Source organism: Osmia bicornis, unplaced genomic scaffold (assembly GCF_907164935.1).
Source record: "Osmia bicornis bicornis unplaced genomic scaffold, iOsmBic2.1, whole genome shotgun sequence".
Lineage (NCBI taxonomy): Eukaryota > Metazoa > Arthropoda > Insecta > Hymenoptera > Megachilidae > Osmia > Osmia bicornis.
The window spans coordinates 159999-180320 of NW_025791043.1; the positions used below are offsets into that span (position 1 = coordinate 159999).

Below are 20322 nucleotides of genomic sequence, written 5' to 3' on the forward strand. Positions count from 1 at the left end.
TCCCTCCCACGCTGGGAGTGGCGCTGGCCCCCGCAGGGGGGGTGCAGCGGAGCCGAGGGAGTCCCCCTGGAGGGTGTCCGGCCACGGCACACCGCAGCCCACAGGGGGACGACTCGGCGGGCCGCAGGCGCCCTGTCTGGGCGCCATTGCACGCGGGCCCGGGGTGTAGCCGGCACCGGAAGCCGGCGGAGCGAAGGACAGTGCCCGACCTTCGTCGCGGGCGGGCGGGGTGTTGCTCCTCCCCGTAGCCTGTGAGGAGATCGAGGCGCGGGGACTGCAGGCGGTACGTGCTGGGGGGCCCGCCGCCATTGCGCGCAGTTCCCCCGCGATGGAGCCGGCACCGGGTACGACCCCTGGTGCCGGCTGGGGTAGTTGTCACACCCCCGGTGAGGGGCGCTATCAGCGCACGGCGGGGGAGGCTCCGGAGTTATAGTAATCAGGTCCCGGAGCCTCTGTCATACGCCAGAGGAGGTCGCCGTGGGGTTTTAGTCAGTAGGAATCTGACACTCCCCCGCTGCCCTCCCCCACGGGTGGCGGGGGGTCTTATGTAAGATTTCCCCACGAAAAAAAAAAAGGTTGGATTCCCGCTTGACGCGTCGAGGAGAGCGGACGTGTTTCGTGGTCGCTCCGTGGTTAGATTTTCAACGCGGTGGATAGCGGATTAGTTATTCGCGTTTTTTGGTACAATCATTTTTATCATGTGTTCGGAACTGCTATTGTGTCGTTTTTTGATTAAATATTGTGTTAATTTATTGTTAAATAACGAAAACGTGATGTGCGTGTTACGCGGCATTTCGACGTCGTGTTTCCGGTGTTCGGGGTGTTAATTATAAACATTGGACATTATTTAAGGATAATTTTCGTAAATTGGAAACGATTCGCAGTGAAATTCCGCGTTTTTTGGAGCCACAGCTCCAAAACTACGGATCTGATCAAAAAATGTCGTACAACATAAATAGTAGGAAATTTAATTTGCTACAAAAAAGGTCTCTTAACATTTTGCCATAGCTCGCACCGTTTCCGATATATTTGCAATTTATCTCAAGGAAAGGGGCGTCACGCACATATTCCGAGATATTTCTTCTTCTTCTTGTTCTTCTTCTGCACAGCTGCGCTAGAAGTGGCATTTACAGCTCGGAATAGTGAATACAGCTTAGAACAGTGCAGAGTCACCTCAAAGAATGGGGCCACAGTGCTTCTTCTTCCTTATAATGTTGGTGCGGCTTCGGAACTATTAAAATACTCGATATATCTCGCAAACTACGATTCTGATCAAAAAATGTCATACAACATAAATAGTAGGAGATTTTATTTCCTACAGAAGAGGTCTCTTAGGATTTTGCGATAGCTCGCACCGTTTCCGAAATACTTGCAGATTTACCTCAAAGAAAGGGGCGTCACGCACATATTCCGAGATATTTCTTCTTCTTCTTGTTCTTCTTCTGCACAGCTGCGCTGGAAGTAGCATTTACAGCTCGGAATAGTGAATACAGCTTAGAGTAGTGCACAGTTACCTCAAAGAAAGGGGCCACAGTGTTTCTTCTTCCTTACCTAATCGGTAAGACGTTCGTTTTGAACGGCTGTTTATTGTCGTTTTGAGCGACGACGCTGGCCGATTGTGTTGCCTTGCAAGGCCCCAATATGGATCTCTCTTCTTTTCTCTGAATCGATGCACGCTACCCAGATGCCTGGTTGTTGGAAAGTCCCTGTACGAGAGTGCATATAAGCCTGTTTATTTACGGCCGGATTTGCGCGCGTGGCGGAAACTTGGATGCTTGCGAGGCGTGCTTTGATTTATCCTTCTACATCTTTCGGTGTAAATTTTTATTCCTTTTGCATTTGTATGGACGCAATCACTTACAATTTACAATTTGCAATTTACAATTTGCAATCTATGTGTTCAAAAGTGTTCGAGATTGTAAGGATGTCTTGAGCTTGCGATTGTGAACCGGTTCGGAATGTAGGATCGGCAGTGAGACGGCAATTGAAAATGAATGCACTTGAGATTGCACAAAACAAACAATGTATATTTACAGGCACAAATACACTATGTACAGTATTTACAATAAATTGTGCGTTGCACGAATTTATGATGATCGTAGATCGTGAAGATTCACCCGCGTCGCGGAGAATTTGCGATTGAGATTGCGCTGTATTAAAACCACGTGTTGGTTCAACACGTGGTCACCACGAAATTCTACTAATTTCGTGGATTTGCACGTACTAGATTAACAGCGAGTTCGCGTTGCCCGTCGGCACAGAATTCGCGTTGCGATGCTGAGTTCTTTAGAATCGAAATACGTTAATTGCACTGGAAATTTTTGGAATCAGTACTGCACGTGTTTACCGTAACGATACAAAACCGTAATGGCAGAACCACCGGCTTCGTCGTAGCAAGAGCCGTTGGCTTCTTCCCGGTGACGTCAAGCTCGGTGATTGGTCAGCCTGACCGGCATCCAAGGTGCCTGCCGGTCACGCTGAAGAGTGCTGCCGCGGTTCGTGTGGCGACGGTTGAAATCAACGCATTTTCGAACACTATGACTTATAACCGTATAATCTATAATTTATAAAGTAGGGGGGATTGAGCCAATAAGGCCTACGGTTATATTTAGTTGGAATATAACTCATTTGCTGTATTTATTATTTTACATTATATTACATTTCATTACATTACATTACATTATGTCGGCTATGTATGTCGGTTATGTTGGTTACGTATGTTGCGCGTTACACACTTTCTGTAGTTCCAAATCTGTGAATATCCTTAGCTGTTTTACCTGCATTCAGTTTACGTACATTCATTCATTTATTATTCATTCATTCCTTCATTTTGATGTTGATTGATTAAAGCTATACATTGATCTGATTCGATTTTTCTTGATTTATTGATTCATTTCTGCTTCATATTTCATTTCTGCTAGTTGCCTGTTACCATGCTTTATTCTAGTTTCATTGATTTATTATTTTATTCTACTAACTAATATTATTTGACCGAGAGTTGTTATTATTGGGCTCACGGGACTTTCCTGATCGCATGCGTTGTTGACGTTGTTTGACTTTACTGGTTGATTTTGTCTAAGTTAAATGTTTTATTCTATTTATTTATTCGGCCCTTCGTTCTGTGGCGATTCCTGATTCCGTTGATTCTGTTGTTCTGTTGTTTTGTTGTTTCGTATAATCTGTTTTCTGCGGCGCGATATGTAGTAATACAGTGTGTCCTGCAATCTGCGCAATCTGTGGATCTTATTCGGGTTGATTCATTTGATTCCATTTTATTTTTCCTTATTGTTTGTAATTTGTAATTTATATGTAATTTATATTTATTTCATTCCACCCTATTACAAACGTATGATTCATATTTATATATAATAAATAACCGCAGTATTGATTTTACTAACTGATTTAGCCTCCATCTTGATCTGCCTGGAAGCTTGATTTGATGTTCGTGTGCTTTATACCTTCGTGAAAGTACTGTATATCAGACTTATCTTTGATGATAAGTTTGATGGTAAGTATGGATTCCTAGGATTGCGCGGCTGCACGGTGGATGGTTTTGCAGGCGGTAACTGTGTGTACCGGGTAACTGGCGCGCGGTAGGTAATTGCTGCGCGGCAGATAATTGGTCTGTGGATAACCGTGACGGAACCGTTACGGAACGAGCGGCCGAGTATTATGTGGTGGATAGAACATTTGCGGTTGGTAATATCTCTGGTGCTGCGGTTGGTTACTGACTAGGGATAGCTTTACGGCTTATCTTCGCGCAGTATCGCATGCTGTACTTATTACGATGCGTTTTGCTATCGTTATCTTTCGTAGGTACCTTACGTCAGGTTTCCATCGCGGTGATTTATTGAAAGTTGTTGAAGTATTTTCGCTCTTATTTCCGCTTTTCGCTTTTGAACGTTTATATATTCTGTATAATTAGTTGATTAATTTGATTATTTGGTGGTTAATTTGATGGTCGATAATCATTATGGTGTTGCGTGTCCGTTCACTGTGCATAGGGATTTCTGGGGAATTAGGCGCAGGTAAGGTGATTCGTGGAGCGCGAAGGCGCTCCGCTCGCAAGGCGCGAAAATAAAACAAATAAACTATGTTTCACTGTTGATTATGGTTTTAATCTTAAGAATTTAATCAAACTGTTAAATCAGGTATGATGTTTATTTGCGGCGTGAGAACAACTTTGCAGAGTCAAGCGACAAAATCATTCTGAACGTTCAACGCTTGGCGGAGGAGATCTTCGCGCGTCGTCGGTCGATTCCCCTTCCTTGATGGATCCTGGATCCTCCCTCAGGATCATCCCTCGTCCAATGGTGGAGGAGTCCACCCCGTCTCGCGTGGGCCCCTTCTCCTGGCTGTGGTCCACCCTCAGGCGCGTGGAAGTGGAGGCGCTCCGCCAAGACGCTAGAACGTTGCAGCGCACATGTGCTACGAGAAAGCGTGGGACCCAGAGAAAATAGGAAAAGACAAGACCTTGTACTTGCCAAAGGCAACTCTTGAGGAAATTTACGACCCTCTTAGAGTGCATGAAAAGACAGGATATCGAAAAGACTTCGTTACTTTTAAGGACCGTTCGTGACTTGGTCGAAAACAACGAATTAGCTATGGTCTATCATAAATTAGTCTTTTAGGAATTTACTAAGTGAAACTATTCCATTCTCTGGATTTCCGGCCTTCTCTCAGCTCGATCACCCATGTCGAGGGGTTTACAACTTTAGGCTTTGTTTATTTTATAATACGAGCGTACACGCAGATGGTTTAAACTCCGCTCTTAATTTATAGCCATCGATACAAAAGGTCCTCGAAGAACATTCGAGACATATCGATACAATAGTCTATTCGATAAATATTCCCATGTCAATGTCGCCATACCACTCTAGACATATTCACGTGATAAACGTTTCACGTTACACCTTCCCCCTTATGCAAAAAGGTGTTTACATTAAACAGCTTTTTCATTCATAACATTACGCTTTTGTTAACATGATAGTAAGTCCGGATTTAATAGTTCATTCAAAGTCACTCGTCGTGCTACTTCAATAGTTCATTCAATAACCGTAAATTTCGCGCACATCAAAATCCGTATATGTAAACGATACAGACAAATGGTAGTTTTTCCATGTATTATCTACTGTCTCTGGATTATTCACAGGCAATAATATTGGTAGGACATAGATACCAGATCACAAGGCCTGTTAGTCTAATTCGGTGCTTCAACAGGATCACACAGCCTTATATACACCCAAATATTATAAAGGTAAGCACTAGTCGTAATTATTCATCTCACAGTTCATACGACTACAATAACTTATTTAATAATTCAGAACATTGTTCAAGTAGTAAATATAAGCATACAGAACTAAAATAGTCTTTGCTAGCACAGCAATATTGTCCAGAATAATAGGTAAAATACAAACTTCAATTATCAATAATTAATGATAATAAAACACACAGCACACAGTGATTAATTAATACTAATCTAATTTTAATCTATCTCGGTAGAATCGTCTAGCCTTATATGCGCTAATTTGAGTTTATTAGTATGAACTATCTTAAACTTATTCGTTCCTAATTCTAATTCCGCTGTTAGATCATTAAGCATTTTGCTTATCCTGTAAGGGCCCGTCCAGTCACAATCAAACTTAGAAATTCTGGGCTCCTTGAGTAAATATACAACATCCTTCACATTAAATTTACGAGGATTAAGCGTCTGATCATAATAATTCTTACTTCTTTGTTTTGCCTTTTCTAGATTCTGGGCCGCAATAATCTGAGTAGTAGTGATTTTAGTAAAGAGCTCGTCAAAGTGTTGCGCAATGGTACGTGGTGCTTGTCCTCTAGCAAATTCGGAGGGTATCCTGGCTTTAACGCCAAAAACTAATTCGTGAGGAGTAAAACCTGTAGCCTCATGTGTGGAGGTATTATACGAGAAAAATGCAGAATCCTATCCAATCATCCCAGCTTGTTTTAGTGCAATAATGTTTCAGATAATTATAAAACTTCTGTGTGCCCTTTCAAGCGAACCTAAAGACTGAGGACGGAAAGCTGTTGAAGTTATTCTTTGAATCTTGAAAATCCTACAGAAATGTTTCATCACCTGACTAGTGAAATTCCTTTCCTGGTCAGTATGGATTACCCTGTGGACACCCAATCTGCTAATAAATTGCTCAGTAAATGCATGAGCGACAGTTTTCGTGTCGATGGTTCTCAAAGGTATTGCATCTAAATATTTAGTAAGATTATCTTGTATAGCGAGTAGGTACTGATTTCCCCTATCGGTTACAGGTACTGGTACAACTTTATCCATTTGGATTTTTCAAAAACTTGTCGAGAAGTAGTCCGTATGTATTCTAAATGTTGAAGCCTCCTAAGACTTTAAGCCATGCGAAACATTGAAATGCTGTTTTAACGGGAGCATGCATAATTGCTGCAAACATATTTTATCACAAGTTCTAGCCACGCCACGGAGGCTTTGAAGTTCCTTCACCATTCGCTTTCCTCTCTTTTGTTACACAGTTTCAGACTACGATCAGGGGTACCGAAACACTGCATTGATTATAAACAACCATTTTTATCTTGGAGCGGAGCGTTCCTTTACTCGTTCGATTTGTCTTGTCGCGTGTGTATTCGCTTTTTCGACGCTTTTTAACCATTTAACTTATTTAGCGAAGCGAAACGCACAGACAGACAAAAGAAACGAACAGCATCGCGCGTCAAACAGCGACGACTCATCTGAAGCGATCTTTTATTTATACACCGTTTGTAAACAGAGAGATATATAAAGCGCGGGGAATCATTCGAAACCCTGGGGCTATTTGAGCTTGCATTTCAGCAAATTATCATCTCAAACATTTCACTCGTTTGCTTTTCTAAATTCATAGGAGAGCTTCTTAATGACTTTAACGATAATTCAACAATCATGTCTCATAAAAAGATTATACTCTACATGATGTATAACAGGTAAAAAGGAAGGATATACGGTAGGTCTATTTATTTCATCATTCAAATTATTAACCAATACCGTGCTTCTACTATTTTCACCGCTTTTGACATTATTAAAATTTATAATCTTTATCTTTTTTTTACAGCAACTATTACCGAGGTCACAAATCCCCTTGGGAATCCCAATGCCAACTTGTCCACGCTGCCTGATCTCCTTACCAAGGCATTCCACAACATCAACCCTAGGACCATGCAAGCATGTATTCACGCACACTGGGCAAATAAATGGCCTGTCGGGTTGAAAACATTTTCCCGTGCCGCACCCGCATGTACATCTGGGGTGGATTTCACGGTGGGTCCAGCATATCCACTAGCTGTGACCTCATTCTTACACTCACCCGAAACCACTCTTCGAGGTGAGGACAACCACACAGTAAACCACACAGTAACGGGGATCACACCCCTGCGCTGGCACAAGCCGCACCGGGACCACACAGGCACCCAAATAGGATGATCCCTTCAGAGATTTAAATAAACTTCCTGATGATACTACTTCCAAATACAAAGTTCCTTGTACTTTGTTAGTGACCTCGTTTTATTTAACCGCTGCCTTCCCGCGCGCCAGGAATGCAGAAGCCACAAGCGACTCATTATCAACAAACTGCATTTCATCCAACCCGGCCATTTCAGAACCTGCAACTGGTGTCTCACCTGCGCAGGCAAGCACCCTTTCCAGACACCATGAACCGGGATTGGAATCCACGCCAGACCGTACGGTAAATGGTTGAGGATCAGAATTTATACAGGTTGCTACAGGGTTCCGCGAAAGTGCGTCGGCATTGGCGTTAACCTTTCCAGGTTTGTATACCATAGTATAATCATACTCAATCAATCTAATACGCCACCTCATAATTTTAAACGTGGGGTCCTTGACACTGTGTAGTCGAACTAAAGGTCTATGGTCAGTAAGCATCGTAAATTGCCGACCATAAAGATAGAATCAAACAAAAAATGTTCTACACCAAAGAAGACTACTAACAACTCCTTTTCGAATTCAAAGGATTTCCTTGATTTTTAGAAACTGAAAGGAAGCTGGTGATCGCGATTTTCCAAACACGGTTAACATCTCTCCTCCTACATGATAAATTGGTTCGGCCTAATTTCCCACATTTCCGACACCTAAGCGCGTTGCGAATTGGCCTCCCGTATTGACGATCCGGTCGCGCAAGGCATTCCTTAGAAAAATGACCTGTTTTCCCACAACTAAAACACGTTTTCTTACGCACTTCTGCTCTCAATACCCTAGGATTAATATCAGAAGTATTCGCATCTCTAGATCTCCGTGGAGAGTTTACATATTTTTCAATTCTAGACGCTAATTTTATAACTTCCCTTAATTCTTTAATATCACCCTCAAAAAGGATACTCGCGATGACATCGTTCTGTAATCCCCTTAAAAATCCGGTCATCGCGCTCGTCATAAGCAATTGTTTAACTTCCCCAAATTCCTCCGAATTAAAATTTACTTTCGCCGCCTGTACCCCGCGATCTAGAATATCATTTACTCGAAATCCGTACTCTTCTATTGTTTCGCTTTGTTTGGGATTCTAATTCCTACCTTTAAGATTTAAGCGTATTTTAGATTTAATTAACGCGTGCGCTCTAATTAGCGTGCGGATCTGAAAAGATGACAGCACCTGACGAACCGAGCCAAGCGCCGCGATCGGAGCAAAAGGTTCGAAGCGGGGGGATCGGAAACGACAGTCGCAGCTGAGAACTCTTATCGAACACAATTGGGCAACACGAATGCGGAATTCGTTGAATGTATAGTGGCATTGTTCGACCAGTCGTGGGGGTTATTGCCGTGGTCTTCTTGCTATTAAGCTGAACAGAGCTGTGACATTTCATTAAAGGGAAACTAATTTTGTTCACCAAGCCTGTCCTTTCTTTCTCCTAACACGAGTCACGGTTGTCTCATTCGACGTGCGTGAGTATGTGTATTGCCGGGAGTCTCACCGGGAAGAAAAATAACCGGCGCGAACATTGCGCAAATTCACAAACATTTAATGGTCCTTCGAGCCGGATATATAAATGCCGGCCCCGTGAGAGCCCATTTTCCAGAATTTTGTAAAAGACAAAGTGATTTCGTGAAAGTGATTCCTCGTTCGAGAAGATTCGCACGAGGCAACGAGACAAATACAAGGACACGTATCAAAACAACATACATTGTTGGTTTTTCGATATTGACTATTGTGTTCACACAGTGACAATATCTTCAAGGTTTCACCGGAACAGTGACGGTGAAATATACTCGTATCCACGGTGAAAAAGGGAGATACGCATTATTTTTAAAATGGACCAACTTTTGAAGGAACAACGCGAAGTAATGCGACAAATCCACCGAACTCTAGAAAACTTCAGGAAGATCGGTCAGGCTAATTATACGACCTGCAACATACGCTGTCGACAAGCGCTTCTTCAAGAAAGATGGGGAAAATGCCAGGCGTTACATTCTGCCATTGTGGCGGCAGCCTCTCAGGACGATGTGGAGAGACTGTCATACTTCCGGAGTGACGAGATGCAGACAACGGAGGACAGCTATTTCGAGGCGGCGGATTTCTTCGCCGAACTGTTGGATAAGTTGTCAACACCCGTGTCAAATTCTAGTATTGTTAATAATTCTACTGCTTTAAACGCTGCGTCAATGCCTTTACCTCGCATTCAGTTACCAAAATTTTCGGGTCAATATACCGAATGGTCAAATTTTCGAGATTTATTTCATTCCTTGGTAGTCTCTAATGAAGGGTTGTCCGATGTGCAACGGTTGCATTATTTGAAGATGAGTCTAATCGGAGAGGCTAGTCTGATCCTGAGAAATATATCAGTTACCGAGGCTAACTATCAAACTGCGTGGACTGAGTTGACGCGGCGTTATGAAAACAAGAGAATGATTGTATCCAGTCATTTACGCGCTGTTCTCGAGCTGACGCCTATGAAATCTGAATCCGCGACTGAATTAAAACGAGTTTACGATAACATAAACGACTCTGTTCATGCGTTGAAAAACCTTGGCCGTGCAGTAGACGACGATTTCGTGGTCGCGATTATTGAACGTAAATTAGATGTAAAAACACTGCAAGAGTGGAATCTTCTTCTCGGAGGTGCAACCGAACTTCCGACCTTCAAAGAACTCAGTCAATTTCTAGTCAATCGACTAAGAGCTTTAGAAGCTACTCAACAAATCAGTGAAGGGAATAAGAAATCAAGTCGTACAACAAACACGAAATCTCTCGTCTCTGCCGTTGATAAATCTAAATGCATTTCATGTAACGAAGCTCACTCGCTGTATCAATGTACTAACTTTAAATCATTAAACGTAGGTAAACGTAAGGAACTTGTAAAAAAGCATCGCTGTTGCTTCAATTGTCTGGGAAAGGGACATTACCCTCGAAATTGTCTCTCGAGCAGGAAGTGTGCTCGCTGCGGCCGCAAGCACCATTCGCTTTTACATGAGGAAGTTGAAGGTAATAATTCGGATAAAGAGAAAGCTGAATCCGACAAGGAAGACGAAGGTTCCGCAGCTAATTCGGTGAGTCCTACAACGTCTAGTGTGGCTCTGAAGGCATTGATTTCTCGAGATTCATTCGATGATTCGCCGACACGAGTCTTACTCGCTACCGCGCGAGTAACCGTACGCTCCTTTGCTGGTCGATCTGTAAAGTTACGCGCATTAATTGATACTGGCTCGGAAGCCACTTTTATAAGTGAGCGAGCTGCACAGTCATTGAGACTTTCTCGCAGAAAAGTTAAGATACGCGTGACGGGTATAGGCGACCAATGCGCTAATGTTGTTAATTATACGTCGCAAATACAAATAGGCGCGTGCGGCAATGATGACGATTTTATAAAAACAAGTGCTCTCATCCTTCCGAACCTTACTTCCCATCGAGACATTCCGAACTTTAGATTCGATACTATCCCTCACTTGAGAGGAATCAAACTAGCGGACGGAAATAAGTCCAAACTCGATCGCATCGACCTGCTAATTGGTGCTGACCTCTACGGATCTATCTTGCTCGATGGATTACGAAAAGGTTCTGCCGATGAACCTATTGCTCAGCGCACAATATTTGGCTGGATAGTATTCGGGCCTTGTGCGCCTTCGACCAGACGAGGAACCCCTTCCAAGGGCATATCCTGTTTACAGTCGAATATCTCCCACGCGAATGAATTAAATCTTCGCAAATTCTGGGAGCTTGAAGAAATTCCAAGCTTCCATGCTCCCTCGGAGGACGAAAACCGTTGCGAACTGCATTTCGCCTCCACTCACTCTCGCCGCACCGACGGTCGTTACGTCGTGAAGTTGCCCTTCAAAGAAGGCGCTGTTACCGAGTTCGTTGATTCGTTTCAAATCGCGTCGCGATCGCTCAATCGATTAGAAATCCGTCTCTCCAAGGACGTTAAACTTGCGGAGGCATATTCTTCCTTTCTGTCTGAATACGAGCAGCTTGGACATATGGCTCCTACTGTTCTCCCGAAGAACTCTGATTTTCGAACATCAGCTGGTTATTATATGCCTCATCATCCGGTTCTTAGAGAATCTAGTACTACTTCCCCTCTGAGGGTTGTATTTAACGCTTCTTGCGTAACTCGATCAGGTTCGTCACTTAATGACCAGTTGTTGACGGGACCTAAGCTACAAACGGATCTCCCATCGATTCTACTCAGATGGAGAACTCATCGGTTAGTCTATATCGCTGACATAGCAAAAATGTTTAGGCAAATTTTCGTATACCCCGCTGACACGAAGTATCAAAGAATCTTATGGCGTTCTGACGTAGACAAACCAGTCTCTTCCTACGATTTGTTAACCGTAACTTATGGTACTGCTTGCGCGCCATACTTGGCGATGCGCGTTCTAAAACAATTGTGCGACGATGAGGGTGCCGCATTCCCACGCGCCACATCGGTTTTGCACGAATCTACCTACGTGGACGACGTTCTTTTCGGCGCCCACGATCCCTCTGAAATTTCAGAAATCCGAGAACAGCTTAACTCTCTCTTAAAATTGGGAGGTTTCCATTTGCGAAAGTGGACATCGAATTCCGCAGAACTTCTTCATGAAATACCTAAGACTGATCTTTTGGTCAGCACACCTGTCTCGTTTTCTGATAATCAGCCAATCAAGGCCTTGGGCCTATCCTGGAAGCCAGAACGCGATTGTTTCACTTTTCACTTTAATTCTCCAGAATTTGAGAAAACAAGAGGGAACATTGAAACGACAAAGCGCTCCGTTCTCTCCAATATATCTCGCATATTTGACCCTCTCGGTCTAATTACACCGATCGTTATCCTAGCGAAGGTATTCCTACAGGAACTGTGGATTCGAAAGTTAGATTGGGACTCTCCGTTACCGAGTGATCTCCGAGAATCTTGGGAGAGTTATTTCGAAAATCTGAAGTGTCTGCACGAAGTGTCGATACCACGATGGACTAATCAAGGTCCAAATATTAACGGAGTGCAGCTGCATGGATTCGCTGATGCGTCTAGCAGAGCTTACGCAGCAGTCGTTTACCTTAGGGTCGAAATTGATGCGAATCTAGTCAGAACTAGCCTCCTTATTAGTAAGACTAAAATAGCGCCGTTTCAAACGGTCAGTATTCCTCGTTTAGAGCTGGGCGCGGCTCAGTTACTCACCAAACTCTTATCATTTGTAAAGCTTACTCTAAATCTTTCCACAGTTCCTCTCTACTGTTGGTCGGACTCGATGATTACTCTCTCCTGGATTAAGAAACATCCTTCTCAATGGAAAACTTTCGTGGCCAATCGAGTAGCCGACATACAAAATCGATTACCGGACGCAGTTTGGGGATATGTCAATACAAAGCAAAACCCAGCCGACTGCGCCTCTCGTGGCGTCAGTACATCTTATCTCAAGGATCACCACCTCTGGTGGTACGGACTTTCTTGGCTCAAATTAGATACTTCCTCCTGGCCTGAGCAACCGCACCCGGAAGGTATTCTTATCGAGGAGGAAATGAGATCTGTGAAAACTCTAATCGTTCGTTCCGACCGATCAGAATGGAATCTCCCGGACGATGTCTCAACATGGCCTCGTCTTCTCAAGATAACTGCATATTGCATTCTCTTGTGCAGTAAACTTTCGCGTTATAGGCGCTTCTCAACTCTTGCTCAAAATGATTGTAAGAATTCACTAGCGATCGCTATAAAATTAGCTCGATCCTTTTGGATCAGGTCGGTACAAATCTTTCATTTTTCTGACGAAATCTCTGCTATCAAATCAGGAGCACAGCTTCCAAAGGCTAGCAAACTGAAAAGTCTGAATCCCTTCGTGGACGACGACGGATTGTTACGAGTGGGAGGCCGATTAGAAAATTCTCCGTTCTCTTACGAAGAGAAACATCCGGTTATCTTACCTCGTCATCGAATCTCTGACCTTATCGTCGAGCAAGCACATAGGCGTTGCCTCCACGGCGGCTCTCAGTTAACCCTCCGAGCTGTAAGACAACAATTCTGGATTTTGAACGCACGGAATCTAGTGAAGTCAGTCGTGCACAATTGCGTCATTTGCACGCGTTACCGGGCAAAGCCTATTTCTCAGCAGATGGGAGAATTACCGAAGGCGCGCGTCACCCCGTCACGTCCTTTCGTCCACACAGGAGTGGATTACGCTGGCCCGTTTCACGCGACGTACTCCGCGACGCGAGGGCAGAAATCTCACAAGGTGTACGTTGCCCTGTTCGTTTGTCTTTCAACCAGAGCAATCCATTTGGAACTCGTCAATGATTATACTTCCAACGGATTTATCGCCGCATTTAAACGATTTTCGGCTCGACGCGGTCTACCTTCCGTTATGTATAGCGATAACGGCACCAATTTTCAGGGAGCTGAGCGCGAACTATCACGAGCCTTCTATGCTCTAACGCGTGATTCGAATCTAAAGTCCTGGCTAGCAACCGACAAGATTAGTTGGAAATTTATTCCACCCTCCGCTCCACACTTCGGGGGCCTGTGGGAGGCTGGAGTTAAAGCTATGAAGCATCATTTCAAAAGAATAGTAGGATCGCACACGCTCTCCCTTGAAGAGTTCTCTACACTATTAGCGCAGATCGAATCGTGTTTAAATTCACGCCCTATCTCTTCCTTGACCGATGATCCTAACGATCTTTCCTCTTTAACTCCAGGACATTTCCTGGTAGGCCGACCTTTAAATTCAATGCCTGAGGAGTCGGTACTGGACTTGTCGGAAGCTAGGTTGAGCCGATGGCAGCGAGTCCACCGAATGTTCGAGAGCTTCTGGAGGATTTGGTCCAAAGATTATTTACACGGTCTTCAGCAAAGAAACAAGTGGCAACAGGGTTGTGACAATCTCCGAGTAGGAGAACTTGTAATTGTCCGAAATGATCTGCTCCCTCCCAGCAAGTGGGAGCTAGCGCGTATCGTCAAGGTTTTTCCGGACTCAAGCGGAAATGTCCGAGTAGCAGAAGTAAAAACTGCCTCCGGACTATTTAAAAGACCAATCGTTAAATTGTGTAAACTACCCGTCGAAACTTGTCAAAATTGACCATTTGTTATTAGTCGCATGGCGGGCGGAAGATTTGCGCCCAGCATTCGCTTCGACCTTCGTCGCACGGCGGGCGGCGAACTAGAGTCAAGCGCGTTAGATTTAAGCTCCTAATTTTGCCTTAGTTAAGTTTACGTTCAAATATTACTTTATATCACTTTTTGTATATTTGTATCTTCCCTTAATTTGAATTTGACTGTTTTGCGAAAATACAATGTAGAGTATAGAGATTATGTCAAGCGCTAGGCTTAGAAGTCGTTAACGCCCTTTAACGTGAACTTTGTTTCGTACCATCGCACGAGGCGAGCGGCATGTTTGGGATTCTAATTCCTACCTTTAAGATTTAAGCGTCTTTTAGATTTAATTAACGCGCGCGCTCTAATTAGCGTGCGGATCTGAAAAGATGACAGCACCTGACGAACCGAGCCAAGCGCCGCGATCGGAGCAAAAGGTACGAAGCGGGGGGATCGGAAACGACAGTCGCAGCTGAGAACTCTTATCGAACACAATTGGGCAACACGAATGCGGAATTCGTTGAATGTATAGTGGCATTGTTCGACCAGTCGTGGGGGTTATTGCCGTGGTCTTCTTGCTATTAAGCTGAACAGAGCTGTGACATTTCATTAAAGGGAAACGAATTTTTTACACCAAGCCTGTCCTTTCTTTCTCCTAACACGAGTCACGGTTGTCTCATTGGACCTGCGTGAGTACGTGTATTGCCGGGAGTCCCACCGGGAAGAAAAATAACCGGCGCGAACAATGCGCAAATTCACAAACAGATATTGTTACTAAATGTATATCACATATCTAATGCAGATATAGTAATAATGATATTGTTATTAAGTGTATATTACATATCTAATTCAGATATGGTACTAATGATATTATTATTAAATGTATATTACACACATAATGCACATATAGTAATAATGATATTGTTATACAATGTATATTACATATCTAATGCTGATATAGTAATAATGATATTGTTATTAAATGTATATTACATATCTAACGCAGATATAGTAGGAATGATATTGTTACTAAATGTCCATAGATCTGTATGAAGTAATCAGTATATTACATTATTTCTAATGTAGATATAGTAATAATGATATTGTTGTTAAATGTATATTACATATCTAATGCAGATACAGTAATAATGATATTGTTATTTAATGTATATTACATATCTAATTCAGATATGGTACTAATGATATTGTTATTAAATGTATATTACACACCTAATGCACATATAGTAATAATGATATTGTTATACAATGTATATTACATATCTAACGCAGATATAGTAGGAATGATATTGTTACTAAATGTCCATAGATCTGTAGGAAGGTATCAGTATATTACGTTATATCTAATGAAGATATAGTAGTAATAATGATATTGTTATTAAATGAATATTACATAGCTAATGCAGATATAGTAATAATAATATTATTACTAAATGTACATTGATCTGTAGGAAGATAGCAATATATTACATATCTAATGCAGATATAGTAATAATGATATTGTTATTAAATGTATATCACATATCTAATGCAGATATAGTAATAATGATATTGTAGTTAAATGTATATTACATATCTAATGCTGATATAGTAATAATGATATTGTTATTAAACGTATATTACATATCTAACGCAGATACAGTAGTAATGATATTGTTGCAAAATGTCCATAGATCTGTAGAAGGTATAAGTATATTACATTATATCTAATGAAGATATAGTAGTAATAATGATATTGTTATTATATGTATATTACACACCTAATGCACATATAGTAATAATGATATTGTTATACAATGTATATTACATATCTAATGCTGATATAGTAATAATGATATTGTTATTAAATGTATATTACATATCTAACGCAGATATAGTAGGAATGATATTGTTACTACATGTGCATAGATCTGTATGGAGTAATCAGTATATTACATTAGTTCTAATGTAGATATAGTAATAATGATATTGTTGTTAAATGTATATTACATATCTAATGCAGATATAGTAATAATGATATTGTTATTAAGTGTATATTACATATCTTATTCAGATATAGTACTAATGATATTGTTATTAAATGTATATTACACACCTAATGCACATATAGTAATAATGATATTGTTATACAATGTATATTACATATCTAATGCAGATATAGTAATAATGATATTGTAGTTAAATGTATATTACATATCTCATGCTGATATAGTAATAATGATATTGTTATTAAACGTATATTACATATCTAACGCAGATACAGTAGTAATGATATTGTTGCAAAATGTCCATACATCTGTAGAAGGTATAAGTATATTACATTATATCTAATGAAGATATAGTAGTAATAATGATATTGTTATTAAATGTGTATTACATATCCAATGCAGATATAGCAATAATGATATTGTTGTTAAATGTATATTACATATCTAATGCAGATACAGTAATAATGATATTGTTATTTAATGTATATTACATATCTAATTCTTATATGGCACTAATGATATTGTTATTAAATGTATATTGCACACCTAATGCACATATAGTAGTAATGATATTGTTATACAATGTATATTACATATCTCATGCTGATATAGTAATAATGATATTGTTATTAAACGTATATTACATATCTAACGCAGATATAGTAGGAATGATATTGTTACTAAATGTCCATAGATCTGTATGAAGTAATCAGTATATTACATTATTTCTAATGTAGATATAGTAATAATGATATTGTTGTTAAATGAATATTACATATCAAATGTAGATACAGTAATAATGATATTGTTATTTAATGTATATTACATATCTAATTCAGATATGGTAATAATGATATTGTTATTAAATGTATATTACACACCTAATGCACATGTAGTAATAATGGTATTGTTATACAATGTATATTACATATCTAATGCAGATATAGTAATAATGATATTGTTATTAAATGTATATTACATATCTAACGCAGATATAGTAGGAATGATATTGTTACTAAATGTCCATAGACCTGTAGGAAGGTATCAGTATATTACGTTATATCTAATGAAGGTATAGTAGTAATAATGATATTGTTATTAAATGAATATTACATAGCTAATGCAGATATAGTAATAATAATATTATTACTAAATGTACATTGATCTGTAGGAAGATAGCAATATATTACATATCTAATTGCAGATATAGTAATAATGATATTGTTACTAATGTATATCACATATCTAATGCAGATATAGTAATAATGATATTGTAGTTAAGTGTATATTACATATCGTATGCTGATATAGTAATAATGATATTGCTATTCAACGTATATTACATATCTTACGCAGATACAGTAGGAATAATGATGTTGTTATTAAATGTATATTACATATCTAATGCAGATATAGTAATAATGATATTGTTATTGAGTGTATATCACATATCTAATGTAGATATAGTAATAATGATATTGTAGTTAAATGTATATTACATATCTCATGCTGATATAGTAATAATGATAATGTTATTAAACGTATATTACATATCTAACGCAGATACAGTAGTAATGATATTGTTGCAAATGTCCATAGATCTGTAGAAGGTATAAGTATATTACATTATATCTAATGAAGATATAGTAGTAATAATGATATTGTTATTAAATGTATATTACATATCTAATTCAGATATGGTACTAATGATATTGTTATTAAATGTATATTACACACCTAATGCACATATAGTAATAATGATATTGTTATACAATGTATATTACATATCTAACGCAGATATAGTAGGAATGATATTGTTATTAAGTGTATATTACATATCTAATTCAGATATGGTACTAATGATATTGTTATTAAATGTATATTACACACCTAATGCACATATAGTAGTAATGATATTGTTATACAATGTATATTACATATATCAGGCTGATATAGTAATAATGATATTGTTATTAAACGTATATACATATCTAACGCAGATATAGTAGGAATGATATTGTTACTAAATGTCCATAGATCTGTATGAAGTAATCAGTATATTACATTATTTCTAATGTAGATATAGTAATAATGATATTGTTGTTAAATGTATATTACATATCTAATGCAGATACAGTAATAACGATATTGTTATTTAATGTATATTTCATATCTAATTCAGATATGGCCTTAATGATATTCTTATTAAATGTATATTACACACCTAATGCACATATAGTAATAATGATATTGTTATTAAATGTATATTACATATCTAATGCAGATATAGTAATAATGATATTGTTATTAAATGTATATCACATATCTAATGCAGATATAGTAATAATGATATTGTAGTTAAATGTATATTACATATCTCATGCAGATACAGTAATAATGATATTGTTATTTAATGTATATTACATATCTAATTCTTATATGGTACTAATGATATTGTTATTAAATGTATATTACACACCTAATGCACATATAGTACTAATGATATTGTTATACAATGTATATCACATATCTAATGCTGATATAGTAATAATGACATTGTTATTAAACGTATATTACATATCTAACGCAGATATAGTAGTAATGATATTGTTGCAAAATGTCCATAGATCTGTAGAAGGTATAAGTATATTACATTATATCTAATGAAGATATAGTAGTAATAATGATATTGTTATTAAATGTATATTACATATCTAATTCAGATATGGTACTAATGATATTATTATTAAATGTATATTACACACATAATGCACATATAGTAATAATGATATTGTTATACAATGTATATTACATATCTAATGCTGATATAGTAATAATGATATTGTTATTAAATGTATATTACATATCTAACGCAGATATAGTAGGAATGATATTGTTACTAAATGTCCATAGATCTGTATGAAGTAATCAGTATATTACATTATTTCTAATGTAGATATAGTAATAATGATATTGTTGTTAAATGTATATTACATATCTAATGCAGATACAGTAATAATGATATTGTTATTTAATGTATATTACATATCTAATTCAGATATGGTACTAATGATATTGTTATTAAATGTATATTACACACCTAATGCACATATAGTAATAATGATATTGTTATACAATGTATATTACATATCTAACGCAGATATAGTAGGAATGATATTGTTACTAAATGTCCATAGATCTGTAGGAAGGTATCAGTATATTACGTTATATCTAATGAAGATATAGTAGTAATAATGATATTGTTATTAAATGAATATTACATAGCTAATGCAGATATAGTAATAATAATATTATTACTAAATGTACATTGATCTGTAGGAAGATAGCAATATATTACATATCTAATGCAGATATAGTAATAATGATATTGTTATTAAATGTATATCACATATCTAATGCAGATATAGTAATAATGATATTGTAGTTAAATGTATATTACATATCTAATGCTGATATAGTAATAATGATATTGTTATTAAACGTATATTACATATCTAACGCAGATACAGTAGTAATGATATTGTTGCAAAATGTCCATAGATCTGTAGAAGGTATAAGTATATTACATTATATCTAATGAAGATATAGTAGTAATAATGATATTGTTATTATATGTATATACACACCTAATGCACATATAGTAATAATGATATTGTTATACAATGTATATTACATATCTAATGCTGATATAGTAATAATGATATTGTTATTAAATGTATATTACATATCTAACGCAGATATAGTAGGAATGATA

The 20322-nt window shown here is 38.6% G+C and overlaps 1 protein-coding gene and 1 long non-coding RNA gene across 3 annotated transcripts; both read left to right on the forward strand.

Moving 5' to 3' along the window:
* The first annotated feature begins 5206 nt into the window (after window positions 1–5206).
* On the forward strand, window positions 5207–6011 carry LOC123988637. 2 transcript variants are annotated; one of them, XR_006830263.1, is made up of 4 exons: window positions 5207–5257; window positions 5591–5664; window positions 5753–5918; window positions 5972–6011. It is a non-coding gene; the product is annotated as an uncharacterized LOC123988637 (long non-coding RNA). The 2 variants fall into 2 exon arrangements; XR_006830262.1 differs by lacking the exon at window positions 5972–6011 and having other exon boundaries at window positions 5753–5952.
* Window positions 6012–9295: 3284 nt separating this feature from the next.
* Window positions 9296–14527, forward strand: LOC114882374. Its single transcript, XM_046289390.1, has one exon. It carries the CDS (start codon window positions 9296–9298, stop codon window positions 14525–14527), a length of 5232 nt encoding a protein of 1743 aa, XP_046145346.1.
* The last annotated feature ends 5795 nt before the right edge of the window (window positions 14528–20322 follow it).

Bases quoted from the DNA above. Each gene is read 5' to 3' on its own strand.
- LOC114882374 (XM_046289390.1), top strand. From the start codon at position 9,296: ATGGACCAACTTTTGAAGGAACAACGCGAAGTAATGCGACAAATCCAC.